Source organism: Anabrus simplex, chromosome X, assembly GCF_040414725.1.
Source record: "Anabrus simplex isolate iqAnaSimp1 chromosome X, ASM4041472v1, whole genome shotgun sequence".
Lineage (NCBI taxonomy): Eukaryota > Metazoa > Arthropoda > Insecta > Orthoptera > Tettigoniidae > Anabrus > Anabrus simplex.
In genome coordinates this window covers 216,137,664-216,152,442 of record NC_090279.1, presented here as the reverse complement: position 1 = coordinate 216,152,442, position 14,779 = coordinate 216,137,664, and the positions used below count along the sequence as shown (strand labels likewise).

The following is a 14,779-nucleotide window of genomic DNA, read 5'->3' as shown; positions in this document are numbered from 1 at the left end:
GTCTTTCCTATGTTGATCAAAAGACCCGTTTTAGCCGCTATTGAGTGCAGTGTTTGGAGCTGAGTAGTAGCCTCCTGTATGTCATTTGCCAATAAAGTCAGATCGTCTGCAAAGGCTAGGCATGGTATCCTCAGGTTGTCTGCTTTAATCCCCATCCGTAATCCAGTGTTCTCTGGAAGGAATCTCATCCACTCTCTAATTATCTTTTCCAGAACGCAGTTAAATAATATACATGAGATGCCATCTCCTTGTCTCACCCCTGTTTTAATGGCGAAACTCTCCGAGAGTTGTCCTCTAAACTTTACTCTGGCTGTGGTATTGTGCAAGGTTGCTTGCACCAGCCTGTTGATCTTGTCGTTAAGTCCTAGTTCTCTTAATGTATTGTAAAGAGTAATTCTATCTACTATTTATTTATTTATTTATTTATTTATTTATTTATTTATTTATTTATTTATTTATTTATTTATTTATTTATTTATTTATTTATTTATTTATTTATTTATTTATTTATTTATTTATTTATTTATTTATTTATTTATTTATTTATTTATTTATTTATTTATTTATTTATTTATTTATTTATTTATTTATTTATTTATTTATTTATTTATTTATTTATTTATTTATTTATTTATTTATTTATTTAATTATTTATTTAATTATTTATTTATTTAATTATTTATTTATTTAATTATTTATTTATTTAATTATTTATTTATTTATTTATTTATTTATTTATTTATTTATTTATTTACAAGAATGTCAACTAATTTGAGAGTATTGACACACAGAAAGCTCATTGTCACATAACTTAAAACAGCATTCCGACATCCACCTGCTCCCTTATGGATACATAATCGATTAAAACAACTCGAGAACGTAGTCATGCTTTCCCGTACACATTGTTAACACACACAGGTTGACTACTTTTTGTTAAATATACAGCTGAGACTGGCTTATACGTAACTCAGAATACTGCTGATCTGGTCATTTGCTTTATGTGTGAGAGTGGATTAACCGAGGGCATATTCATTTAAAGGGAACTTTATTTCCCTTTTGATGCATTTGTGACCATTTTTGGCTTAATAAAATAATTTTTGTTTTATATTTTAATTTGTTTTCAAATTCTTCCCTTGAATAAATGAATTTATTCTATTTCAATTTTTTCTCCATTTCATATTTTCGGAGAAGCTGATTACCTAGTTGTACTTCCTCTAAAAACAAGAATCATAATTCTACCAGTAACTACAGACTCTCAAGACAACCGCTAGATATAGAGTTCACATTTCTGCACCATGCTAGCGTTGTGAAGCACAGAAAAGCCAAACAACAATAGTTGTGTGGCATAGCTCCCACGCGACTGTCGCTGCAGTCCAGCAGCTACCTGACATGGGTATCTCTCATCGGGGTGAAGAAGTTAAGAGGTATAAGATTAAGATGAATACATGTAGTAAACGACTAGGGACACAGGAGAAAAGGAGTCCAATAGATCAGTATAAATCCCCTGTGGGTGGGGGACATAGATGAAGAATACACCCACGGTATCCTCTGCCTTTCGTAAGAAGTGACTAAAAGGGGCGACCAAGGGATGATTGTATTAAAATCATAAAACTACTTGTGATTAGTACCATCACGCGGGGAACTCCATGGATCGACTTTACTTGCGAGTAGTACCACTATGTTAGGTACACAGCAGGTTTGTGATTAGTAGCAGCAGAGAGTGGGTTCACTGTGGGTTTACAGTAGCTGTGATTAGTACCGCTATATTAGCGACACTGTGGGTTTGCGTTGCCTGTGATTACTACCCACTATGTGAGTAATACCACAGGTCTGTGTTACCTGTGTAACGTACGATACTTGGGAGTAGTACCACAATGTGTGGAACACCGTGAGTGTACGCTACTTTTGATTAGTACCGCAACATGACAAATATCATGGTTCTACTTTATTAGCAATAAGTAGCATTATGAGGGGCCGATGAAATTGATTTTGGACCCCTTTAGACATCAAGCATCCTCGATTCAGGATTGTGTTTTAAAGCAGTCCCTTGGTCGTTAATACCATTGTTTTGAGATAGTTTCTGGGAAGGTGGGGCATTGCGGGTCGGATCCACTGATTGTCTTAAATTCATATTCATCCATGCATTCTTCATCATCACGTTTTGAATTCTGGTCAGTGGGTAGTTTTGGACTTGTAAGTTGTCATTACATTTCATCTCATTTTGTTCCATTAGGGGCCGATGACCTAGATGTTAGGCCCCTTTAAATAACAAGCATAATCAGATTAGTATAAGTAATGGAAAGGAACAAAAAATATATGTATAAACACACATATTTACTATCAGTATTCATAAACAACAAACAATCTTAAGGGAGGAAAATGAAATCCCGACACTGAGAAGAAGCTGTGAAAGTCGTGTTAGTCATTGTCGAGTGTTGACTTTGTCAGGTAGGTGTGCATCAAGCAAGCCTTGAAGGAGACAAAAAAAGACAGTATCAACAGCTTCGGAAGTTGTGCGAGGCCATGTAATAGTGATATTCCAGAAAAGTGTATCGGTCTTAGCAGCAATGGTCATAGGAAGGCACTATCTCAAGAAGACTGGGATCTGGCCGCACACAGGCTAGTGCGGAGACGGAGCTTCAGTTGACACCAGAATGACACGGCGAACTGTAACAAGTCGATTACTTGAGGGAAAAATCCGAGACAGATGTTCTGTAGCATTCCTGTCACTAACTCCGAATAACTGCAACCTGCAACTTCAGTCGTCTCCAGGTAACGCTCGTGGAGGGTGGAGTGTGTTGAGAGCTGTTTCTGTCTTAGTGCCAGTGATAGCCGTAGGTTGGTAAGGAGGAGACGAGGTGGGCGCTTGGAGCAAGCTGTCTGTGGCGTCAATGGTAGACCTACACTAGGAGTTTTGGTCTGGGGAGTGATTTTAATTTGACAGCAGGAGCACTCTCATCATTATCCCGAGAACCTTGACAGTGGATTTGTGACTGAACCGGTTGTGCTGCCATATTCAAAGGGGTGTTTTCCAACAGGATTATGCTCGTCCTCATACCGCTGCTGTCATCCAGTGTGCTCTACAGAGTGTCAACCAGTTGCCTTGGCCTGCGAAATCACTAAACCTTTTGCCTATTGAATGCGTATGGGACATTATGAGACAACAAATCCAGCGTCATCCAATACCGGCATTAACCATTACTAATTTGAGTGACCAAGTGCAACAGGCGTGGAACACCATCCCACAAAATGACATTCGGCCCCTGTAACACAGTGCATGTATTCAAAATGGTGGCAGCTACAGCGGTTATTAATGTACTGCCATGTCACATGTCTTGTACCTGGAAACTTTAATCAAATAAATATTATACCTAGCCTAAATTGCATTCCTCTAAACTAATGTCTTGTTGATGTTGGTATTTCATGTTTTGCCAGTGTAAATTACCTTTCAAAGCTTAATTCACACACATAAATGAAGTCTAACCATTGGTATGAGCTAAGCAAATCCGTAGCAGTGGGAGGTGTGGTGGCTAGTGAATGTGTAGTCTTTATTCTTGTTTGTTTCAGGGTTACGAAGGCTCGACAGAACCTGAGCTCTCGCTTGTAGCAGACAAGAGCGCAAGTCACTTGCTCGGTCCTGATGTGGACGCTGTGGAGTTCTCAGACTCTCAACCTAGGACAGGGACCTTGGAGACGGAAGACGGTCAGATCCTATATGCTACTTACACCGTCAATCCCTGCCAAGAACTGAATGCTGCTCCCTCGGATCAGCAACGGATGATCCTGTACGTGGGCGAGGATGGCAGTACATTTGTGTTGCCTGCCTTGGGAGATCAGCCTTCTTTAAGTGCAGTGAATGCAGACGGTGTCGAAAGCGTCCATCAGTACGCTGTGGATTCCGTGTTCTCTCTTCTGCCGAGAGAGAATGGCATCACTAAGAAGACGAAAGGTGGTCAGCGCCGCAGGACGGAGCAGGTGATCGAGAGTGAGCTGCACATCGAGGACAAACTGGAGGTGTTGGATGCCATGCTAACTCCACTGCCAGAAAAGGCAAGGAAGGTGAAGAAGGAGCCCAGGAAGAAGGGGAAGGAGGACAAGGATGGGGAGGAGAAAGAGGAGTACGTGTGTGACCTGTGTGGTGCTAGCTTTGCCAGAGCAGCACAGTATTACGGCCACCTCCACTCGCACAGTGGAGAGCGCAAGTGGGAGTGCACCCTCTGCCCCACACCGGTGAGTACTGTATCTTACCGACCTGTCATTGTCTTCGGCCTGTCATCATCAATTTGACTTTCTCACTTCTAGCTGGATTGGGATGTTAATCCAACCACCTTTACAATCTTCCAATCCTGGTTCCTTCTTATATTGTGCTGTAATTAACGAATGATGTATGACCTCTGAAGAGGAAAAAATAAAGCAGTTCTTGCTGCGTGTCATTGAGGATGGAGTCCTACCTAGGATGAAATCATATGTTGAAGACAACACACTCAACCACTGTCTGTGCCAAAGGAATTAAACAGTGAAGGTTAAACATCTCCAACCCAGTTGGGAATAAAACCCCTTAGATCAAACGCAAGCATGCTTGTTCTCTTAGCTTATAACAAATTGAAATAACGAATAACATATTTCAACCTATGCAATACAAGTAAATAAGAAATTTAGTGTTACATTCCTATTTAATTATAAGCGGAAGCGGTACTGGCTTCGACCCCAATCTGGGTCATCATCAGCGGAATAAAATGCAAAAGCAATGCATAGGTAAATAAGAAATTAAAGAATGAGTCTTTCACAAAAACAGTTGAAGAGGTAATATAAGATAATGGGGATTGGCACTGTGCAATTTTAAATCGTAAAATCTAGAAGAATTAGGTCAGTCACTTATATGAAATAAGGCGTGGTGTTTTCTGGTCCTGCTCCTTCACTCTTTGCACTGTACATGGCTGCCTTGCTGCATGAATCATCTGTAAACAACTTAGGCATGGAGATTAAATTTCGTTTCGATGGAGGCCTTTTCAGTCTGGCAAGACTTCGCTCACAAAGACGTACTCTGGTTACCCGGGTAACAGAACTGCAGTATGCTGATGACACCGCATCTCCTGCTCTAACACCTGCAGAACTACAACAGTCAGTCAACTGCTTTAAAACTGCACGTGATCGTTTTGGTCTTACCATTAATGCGGAAAAAACAAAGGTACTTGCACAACCTGCCCCAGAATTAACACTTCCTGAGTTCAGTATTTCCATGTTTGACACAACACTGGAATAGGTTGATCACTTTTCATATCTTACAGCATTTTGTCTAAACGGTGTACCTGTGAACAAGACGTTGATGTAAGAATTGGGGCTGCTCGTGCAGCATTCGGGCGGTTAATGCACAGTCTTCATGAATAACGACCTAAAACTGCATACCAAACTCATGGTGTACAAACTGTTGTCGTTTCCACGCTGCTGTATGGCTGTGAAACTTGGACACTCTATCGCCATGATATCAAAAAACTTGAGCGCTTCCACCAACAGAAAATGAGTTTCATCTTGAATGTTAAGTGGGAGGACTATGTGACCAACATGGCAGCTAAATAGCATTGAGGCAACAGTCATTGCTCATCAACTGAGATGGTTAGGCTATGTTCACCGCATGGGTGATACCAGGCCTCCCCGCCAAATTCTTGATGGTGAACTTTGCTCCGGCAGTAGACCTCATGCAGCCCCTCTTAAGCGTTTTAAGGACCAGCTGAACCACATCATGAAGACAACTGGTATAGATATACAGACATGGGAAGAATGTGCTGTGAACCGCTCACAGTGGCGGAACACTACATCCACCGCTGTCCAATTGTTTGAAAGAGAACGCCGCAGACATCAAGAGGCCAAGCGACAAGCAAGAAAACTCTGTCAATTACAACCCTGCCTTCCTTCATCCATTCAGTGTGATTTGTGTGGGCATATGTTTTATGCCAGGATTGGTCTGTTTAGTCGTCGTAAACACATCCATAAACTGAGTTGAATTGGTCAGTGTATGCAGGAAGAAGTTATATATACTCGGATCGAGTTACAGGTGACGACGACGGTGTTTTCTGGTGTTAGATCCTCTCTTATTTCTCTGATTCATCTGCAGCCTTTTGTGGTATTTTTTGAGGCAAGATTATACTGTACCAGTTGTTTTGGAAGTCTTGAGTCCTGCGTTCTCATTATGTGTCCAAAGATTCCCAGTCTCCTCTTATGCGTGCATAGTACAAGACTTTTTTGGGCGCTATCTGCTGCTGTCTGTCTTTCTGGTACTTTTTGTTGATGCACGTTCTTCCAGTTCTTCTTTTGATCTTCTGGAGTCTCTACTGCAATAAATACACCTTTGATATTAAAAATCAGCCTTATCAATACAGGACGGTAAGGTCCTCAAAACATGTACGGTGTATGAGGTGATGATAAATAATTAAACAACTCTAAGTATTGACAAGTCTGATTTTAAATATCAAGGGTGTATTTATTGAAGTTGAGATTGTAGTGAGTACGGACCACTATAAAATGGAGTCTGTCCTTCTTTGTTTGTTTAGGTAAAAACTGTGTTTCTCTTGCATATGTGGCTTTTGTTTTTATGACTGTATTGTAGTGTTTTAGTTTTGTGTTGCAGATAGGAATTTCATTTTTCTTGATGTCCCAGGTTAATTTTTGTGTTTTAGCTAGTTTGTTTATTCTTATTTGGATCAATTTTTTTTCCGTTTAGGTTGTTTATCACTTCGACTAGGTATTTGAATTGGGTGGCAATTTTGACTTTATTACCATTTATGCTTATTTCCTTTCTTTCCAAATGGATATTTTGAGGCCACTTTTAGTTGCAATATTTTGAAGTTGTGATATATGTTTTTGTTTTGTCGAAGTCAGTTGCCAGTAATACTATGTCCTTGGCAAAACCAAGGCAGTTCATTTCGATTTTTCTACCTATTTTTATTTTTGGGGCCTTTTCTTAAACCTTTCCCCCATTACTATTTCTAGAACACAGTTGAATAGTAGTGGTGAGAGTCAGTCGCTCTGGCGTAGTCCTATGTTCATCTCGAATGGTCATTTAATAGTCATTGTAAGAATATGTTCATTTTTATATATACATATATGTATGTTGTAAGTTATGTTAATATTGTACTTAGGCCTTGTCACTAAGTTTCCTATGGCTGATGATGGCATACAAATAATGCCGAAACCGGTCCCAATGTTTGAAAGGTAATAAATATGTGATGTGTTAATGACCTCACATTGTTTTTGTATTGAAAAGGTGGACATAACTATCCTCAATGTATAGTGGTGCCGATAATTCGACCCTGAACTTCACTTTTGACTTGATGTTTCTGAGGGTCAATTTTATCATGTTTATTAATTTGGGATGCAGTCCAAGGTGTCTTAGAATTTTTAGTAGATTCCTTGTAGATGCAAACATATGCTTTTTTTTTTGAAGTCGGTAAATGCCTAAATCTGACAAAGTACACCATAACATTTGAATATTGGATGTATGTTTCCAATGAAGAGTTTTCTGGAGTTAGTCATTCTTGTATGCAGCACTACAGAAGTGATTTCTAACTATTTGGGTGGGGCCTTTAATGGCCAAGACAGCTAAATCACAGTACAGATACTTGGGAATGCCCACACTTTTGAAAAACTCAACTAAGAATTTTGATATGGTTCCTCTTGCTCTAATGAAAAGTCCTACAACCCTTATACAGGAGATGTTGTATGATTCTTTGAAGTAGCTGATGGTTGGTTCATAGATGGCTCCCTTCTCCGCGTCTACCTCTGCTGGCTGACTTGAGTCGACCTCGCATCTAATGGTGGGGTCCAGAATATATGTAAAGTCTTTTTCTTGGTCAATTACGATTATATCTATTTTCTGGTTGCTTCCACCATGAGCAACACTTGATACCTCTTCATTTACCTTGTAAATTTTCTGGGAGAATGCTGCTGCAATTCTAGATCTTGTTCTGTTGTGCCTAACATTCCCAAGTCCCCTCTCACCTTGGACATGAACCAAGTACATGAGCTAGGGTTTCAGACTCACTGCAGTGTCTGCAGTGGACTGCATCCTGGCTACGCCCAGGGAGGGCCCGTACAGGAACCACAGCGCATCATTCCACTCTGATCTGGAGAGTCTGTTTACGGTGTTGATCCATCAGTTAGCCGGTATGTATTCCTGATAGAAGATGGCTCCCTTACCGTGAGTTACTAATGCAGCCCATTTGCTATAATCTTTTATCCTTAGCATTTCTCTTAAATTCCTTGCGCTAAGTTCTTAGAGCTGGTTGTCTTCTATGTTTCTTAGGTCAAGTCTCTGAACGTAGAGTTTCCTCTCTTCTCTGTCACGTACTTATTACCAGGCTTCTCTCTTGAGACTCATGATCTGGTGAGAACAGCTCCTCCAGATTCAGAAATCTACCCTGGTATTGTCCTAGCTCCTTCTGGAATTGTAACCTGATTCTGGAAAGGATTTTGTATGTTATATCTAGGAGTGAGATTCTCCTGTAGTTGTTAGGGTCCATTTTATCTGCTTTTTTGTGTAATGGATTGATGATGGCTCTCCTCGAGTGTTCTGGTAGTTTTTCTTTAATCTGTGGTGACAAACTGTTGACGGAAGGCAGTTTTTGCTGATATCCCTGCATATTTCTAGATCTCTACAAAGGTCTGATTTTCTCGTAGTGCTTTGTAATTTTTTTATCTTGACCAGTGCGTGGTAAACTTCTTTCATTGTTAGTGGAGGGGGGGTACTGTTTTCTGGTGTTGGTGGTGTTCGAGTTCAGTAGTTGTTGATTCCTCATAATCAAAGAACTTATTGAATATATTTGACCAGGATTTCCTCATTTTCTTTATTGTTATGGGCGAGCTTACCATTTTCATCTTTCTGTAGTAAGGTTGGGGATTAATATTTTTGGAGTTTCTTTCGAAGGTTTTGTAGCGCAGTAATCTTTTGATTGTGTTTTGTTGAAATCTTCAGTTAATTTCATTGCATCCGTATGATGCTATGTCTTTATTCTCCTTAAGGTTCAGGTGATTTCCTGTCTTTGATTTAATACATTTTGAAAGGATACTGTACATATATCTGATTTTTGGGATTGGTGTAATAGACATCCTTTATATCTTTTCTTCACTGTTTCATCACAGTTGATATTCCACTGTTCATGCTTATTTAGGGTTTTGTTTGGGCCAATTCTTCTGCAATTTGTTTAACCTTTTTAGTACCAGGCAAAAATGTAGAGGTGAAGTCTAAAAGTGCCAGGCTGTTTTAATGGAAAATGTATGTGGGCTTTTGGGGAAGAAAAAAAAAAAATGTTATCCTTCTGTTTTTAAAGATGTGAAAGTGAAAATTATCAGGGAATGCAAAATATAGTCATCCAAGTTCAAGATTACTTTCAGATTATGAAAAATTTATTCCTTATGTTATTAATTAAGATGAATTAAAATAATTTATTAAAGAAAAGAAAAGTTGGAAAATTTTGTAATTCCTATTACCACACTCTTAGAAATGGAGTAAAAAACGAACACTGGAGGGCAGACATACATAATACAAGAACCCAGAAGTGCATTTTGTTTGTTTTAAAAATAATTGCAGGGGTGTCAAAAATCCAAAATTCTAAAATCTAGCATATTGAAAAATACACCAACAATGGCACTGACACAAGTAAAGACAATTAAATGACAGTGAAAATAAAGAGCTGTGTAGCTGATGACTGGCGAGTAAATTGGTGCCCTGTCGGACTTCGTGAACAGTGACTTCGATCTTGGTGACAAATCACGTGTCGATTTCGGCTCAGACAATGCGCGGAATGTGACTGTACCTAACCAAGCAAGTGATAATGATGATGTTGATACTAATAGTGGCTGGGAAGAAAGGAATGTTGACTAGCACAATCATGCACAGGCTCCACATTTCGCAGACTCGTTAGTTCTTTAATTTCCTCCTCTCTTACACTTCGGCACAAGGGTTTTACGAGTTGCACGTAAACAAATCAAAGAAGTTTGAAAATAGCTCGAAATTATCAGTAGGCAGAAAGCAAGATAATGTTGTCAGAACATGGTAGCTTGAACCCTGTTTAATGGTCGACCCAGGATTAGGCACCATTTTCAGTCTAGAAGCTTCTCAAACAATAAAGAAATGAAGCGTCTCTCACAGCGACTGTGGCACTAAGAGGGTTAAGGTTATTTAATAATAATAATGGTGATGCTGAGAAAAGCGCTAAAAATAAAACACCTAGACACAGCATGTCATTGACCTAGCCAAGGGGAGGGGCGTGCTGTGGAGGAAGTAGGCCAATGGACCCACGCCATTGACAGAGCAACGGTTTTTCAAAAACCTCGCAGTAAATGCTGGAGACAAAGGAGGATATCATTAAGATAAGTTCCTAAGTATTTAATCTCTTAACCAGGCGTGACAAGTTAATTCGTCTAGAGCCTTCAAAAACTGTTATCTGCTGAGCAGGACGTGTTATCTTGTCACTTTTTGTTGCTGAATGTAGTTCTATGATTGCTTTATAGATGTCAACAGGTTCCAGACTTGCTGCACACCAATATTTCATTGCATTTTCTTCCGTACATAATTGCTAAGCATGTTCGTTTGGATTATGAAACTATTCTTCATCTGATCGATTCAGATGATGGATTAGATGGCAGCTCTTTGGATAGAGAGGATAACACTAGTGGTGAAACTCAGTCAGCTTGCATCTGTACCATTAGACTCGCTGAAGAAAAATGATTTTGAAGATTGCCTTAGAATTCTTTTTGTAACATCATGCACAGTACAGCACTTTTATTTCTCACTGCTTTTCTTGCTATATTTTTATATGGCGAGTTTATTCAGTGCAATAATAATAATACGCAGTGCAATAGTGGCATCGTTTTATTGGTTGTTAGTTAGTGTCAGACGTAGTAGTTGCAAGAAGTCGAATACAATGTTGAATGATATAGATGTTGATTCCCATAGGGAATCTGAAATATTTGTCCTGAATTTGTCCTGAATTTACTCATCCAGGACAAATATTTCAGATTCCCTATGGGAATCAACATCTATATCATCTGATGGCCAAGCAGGCATCAATTTTTGATAATGAGACAAAGTCTCTTAGTGCATTGGCACTGCCGGTGGCTCCAGTTAGCCTACGCAGTGGCCTCCACGGTATGCACTAGCCAGCGTATTGGTAGGTGTGCTAGGTACCAACTGATGAGCCCACCCTAGCACACGAGGGCGAAACGCTGGCAACCAAGAATGAGTTAGCTGGAAAATTTATAATGTCCAATAACGAACCATTTATATTGGTATACAATGTTGAATTGTGGTTTGAATTACCAAAGGCAAGTCAAATGATCATAAATATGTCTCCTGGTCATGGGGATCCATCAACGGCTGCTAATTTCAGATGACAACCAGCCATAAGACTTAGCCTGCACGGTTGTTTGGGTTAAGGCTACCATCACACATTTTGTTGCGCTAAATTCCGGTAAGCAAATACGCAGACGTCCACCAACCATAAGCCATATTTATGTCAAAACGGGAAGGACTTGATAACTCGTCGTCCACAAAGGTAGGCACGCACAATGGGCGGGACAAGTTTTTTCGTCGTTCGCGGAAGAGTAATGTGCATAATGAATTAACTCTCTTTCAGCCAAAATATATTCCCCGCTACAAATGTTCCTTTCTCCAGTTAAGAGGTTAAATAGAAATGAAACATGTCATTCTCTTTTAATTAAGTTGTTTCTTTTTCCTGTAGTTTATAAATTTATTTATGAAAAGTTACTTTTGGCAGTATGAAGAGCCTAACAGAAATTAACCTCTTTTTTTTTTCACACTTATTTTTGTAGTATAATTATTTCTTCTTCATTTAAGTTTGGGTCAGGTTCTGAATCAATGATTTACACCTGATTCTATCCTTCCACAACTCCTGTTCAAACACCTACTCCACAACTATCAATTTTCTTCCTAAATCTTGCTTAAACCTCTCCAGCCATCTTTTTCTGGGTCTTATGCATTTTACTTTCATTTCAAATATTTTACTTGGTGTTCTCTACACGTGCCTGCAATTTCTATTTTGCTATTACTCATGTAATTTTCCTCCCTTTTTTAAACAATTTTTAACCCCGTGAAATGGAGAGGGGAGGGAAAAGTATGCAAATTTAATTTTGAATCTAAAATACTTATGTAATTCCACCACCTTTTCGGTATGTTCCTTCAGCAGTCACTGGATATGCACAGGTATGTACACATAATAAGATTGTTCCTTTTCATGAATCTATGTACACAGCCACTACCCTCTGCTTGCTTTTGACTGTGAGATTCCTATATTGCTTTTCTCTGCACGTCCAGTAGCTTAATTGTAGCAATTCATGCAAAACTGATTAAATGTCATTCCTTAATCTAGTTACATATTTCAACAGTTCTTTTTCAGTTTCTGCATACTTGCCTAATTTTGGTTCCTGAAATGTAAGGCTATCTCCTTGCCATGCTGGAACTTTCCTTTTTATTTACGCCAGTAGCATATATCTGATGGCGTTACACAAAACTTCCCGCACAATTGCAATTACTTTTTGTGAGTGCGATCGCAGCTCTGTAATTCACTTCACTAATCGCTATAGTAGCACAGAGACTGGTTATGTTATAGAACAAGTGTACAGCACCCGCACGGTCCGCCATGAGTAAACCGAAGATTATCCGTAGCTTGCCAAGTCGAGGAGTCTCGTACTGGAGTGTTGCCACTTGCGCGCCTGTCACCATGTACAAATAGATGACGGGCATTTTAAACAGTACGCATATGGTTAGACAAGGATTGTTAAACTTAACAGTTTTTTACTGAAATGAACGTAACTTTCCATTCTGGTCATCCTGCTAAGACTGTATGTTAAACAACGCAGTTATCTATGCATTAAATGACACAAGTTTTGGATCGCACTGGCACACAATGTATTTTTAACGTAGCTACCTTTGTTGTAGGGCCTCAGTGTAGACCATCGTGAATTTTCGAAGAAATGTTTTATGATAGAATCAAACACAATCCATTCGTCAGCACTGTAACTTTGGGGATTGCATTGTAGTTCAGCATATTTCACACTAGTGTGTGTACATTTCCTGGTTATTCAACAAACGATTATTATGTTTAACCATCTAGCCTTAGCTTTAATATTTCCACTACCCCACATTTTGCAAAAAAAAGTAAATACAAACACACTGATGATACAAAACTTCTGCATAATCATGGTGGAAAAATAATGCAAATTTCTATTTTTCCTCAAATTTCCAATTCAAAATTAAGGGTGGGTAAATTATATGAGTGCAAAATTTACATGTTTAAGTATGGTATGACTTGTTTCCTTTTTAATTAATTAATTACTGACAAATGTGACTGTGTGTTAATACCCCACAGGTAGAGTTCTCTAGCCAATCTCAGCTGCGGCGGCATGAGAAGCAGTGCCATTTGAACCTGCGGCCCCACGAATGCTCCCTGTGTTCGGCACGTTTTGACCGCGCCTCCCAACTGAACTACCATGAGCGGCGGATACACGCCGGAGAGAGACCTCACACCTGCCAGATCTGCCTCAAGGGATTCTTCAAGCGCTCCGACCTGCGCACTCACCTCAACATCCACCTGGGCATCAACAAGTCCATCTGCGAGGTCTGTGGCAAGAAGTTCAACCACGTCTCCAACCTCATCAGGCACACCCGCATGCATTCAGGTGAAAATGACTTCCTGGTTCATTCCATATCAAACAAAACAAATCTAGATACACCGCATGCCTGCACATTTATTATTTCAGCAAAATTTCCTGATAAATCTTTGTTTCATGCCTAATAATGATAAGCTGAAAGCTTTCTACAAAGGTGTATCAGATATAAACGGGAATGTGAATGTACCGCTGCTGTTAGTTTTGAGGTGGGGCTTCGCCAGGATGTTGGTAGGAGTGTCTAAAGAAGGGGTTTGCACACCTGAACGACGGTGGAGACCTGGGCTGCTTCAGTACGCTATGAGTGAGCAAGAGGTGCACATGCCTATTGCGCAACTCCTCGTTATCAGATTTGTCACGAAAGAGGGCACCAAACCTTCCGAAATTTTGAGACGGCTCTGTGCACAATTCGGGGAAGAAACACTTTCACAGACTCGGGTGTATGAGTGGGCTAAGAAATTAGTATCAGGAAAAGAAGCTGTGGAAAATGAACCTCATGAAAGCAGACTGCAGACAACATTGTTGGTGAAGATCAGCAAATACAATTTTTGCAAATTGTTTTAGCTGTAGGTATAAGTTATGGAAGTGTTCAAACCATCATCCGAGATGAACTCTATTTCCGAAAATTGTCTGCCAGGTGGGTTCCTCGTCTCTTAAACCAGGAACAAAATACTTTTTTTATTTTGCTTTACGTCGCGCCGACACAGATAGGTCTTATGGCGACGATGAACAAAATACTTTACTCCAGGATGTTTGTCAGAGACTTCTGCATCACTATGAGGTGGGGGGAGAGGATTTCTCGCATTGTATTGTGATTTGTGATGAAACTTGGGTGGCTCATTACATCCCAGAGTCAAAGCAAGCAAGCATGGAGTGGCGGCGAAGAGATGAAGCAAGTCCGGTCAAGGCCAAAACGCCCATCTGCTGAAAAGGTGCTTGCAACCATTTTCTGGAACTCTGCAGGCGTTTTGCTGGTGGATTTTCTTCATGAACAAAGGACAATTAATGCAGCCTAATCCTGTTGCCTTTTGGATGAAGTAAAAGCTGCATATCGCAACAAGCGCCGCTGACAACCGATCCAAAAAGCCATTCTTCTCCA

General features: G+C 39.8%; 1 protein-coding gene across 1 annotated transcript in view; it reads left to right on the top strand.

The window, feature by feature from the left end:
* The window catches only part of LOC136886795 (zinc finger protein 271), a 94,260-nt gene that overhangs the window by 20,233 nt on the left and 59,248 nt on the right, over positions 1 to 14,779 (top strand). Inside the window, exons 3-4 of the mRNA XM_068230967.1 lie at positions 3,568 to 4,230; positions 13,383 to 13,692. Of these exons, the coding sequence (XP_068087068.1) occupies positions 3,568 to 4,230; positions 13,383 to 13,692 (973 nt within the window). The remainder of the gene's footprint in view (positions 1 to 3,567; positions 4,231 to 13,382; positions 13,693 to 14,779) is intronic.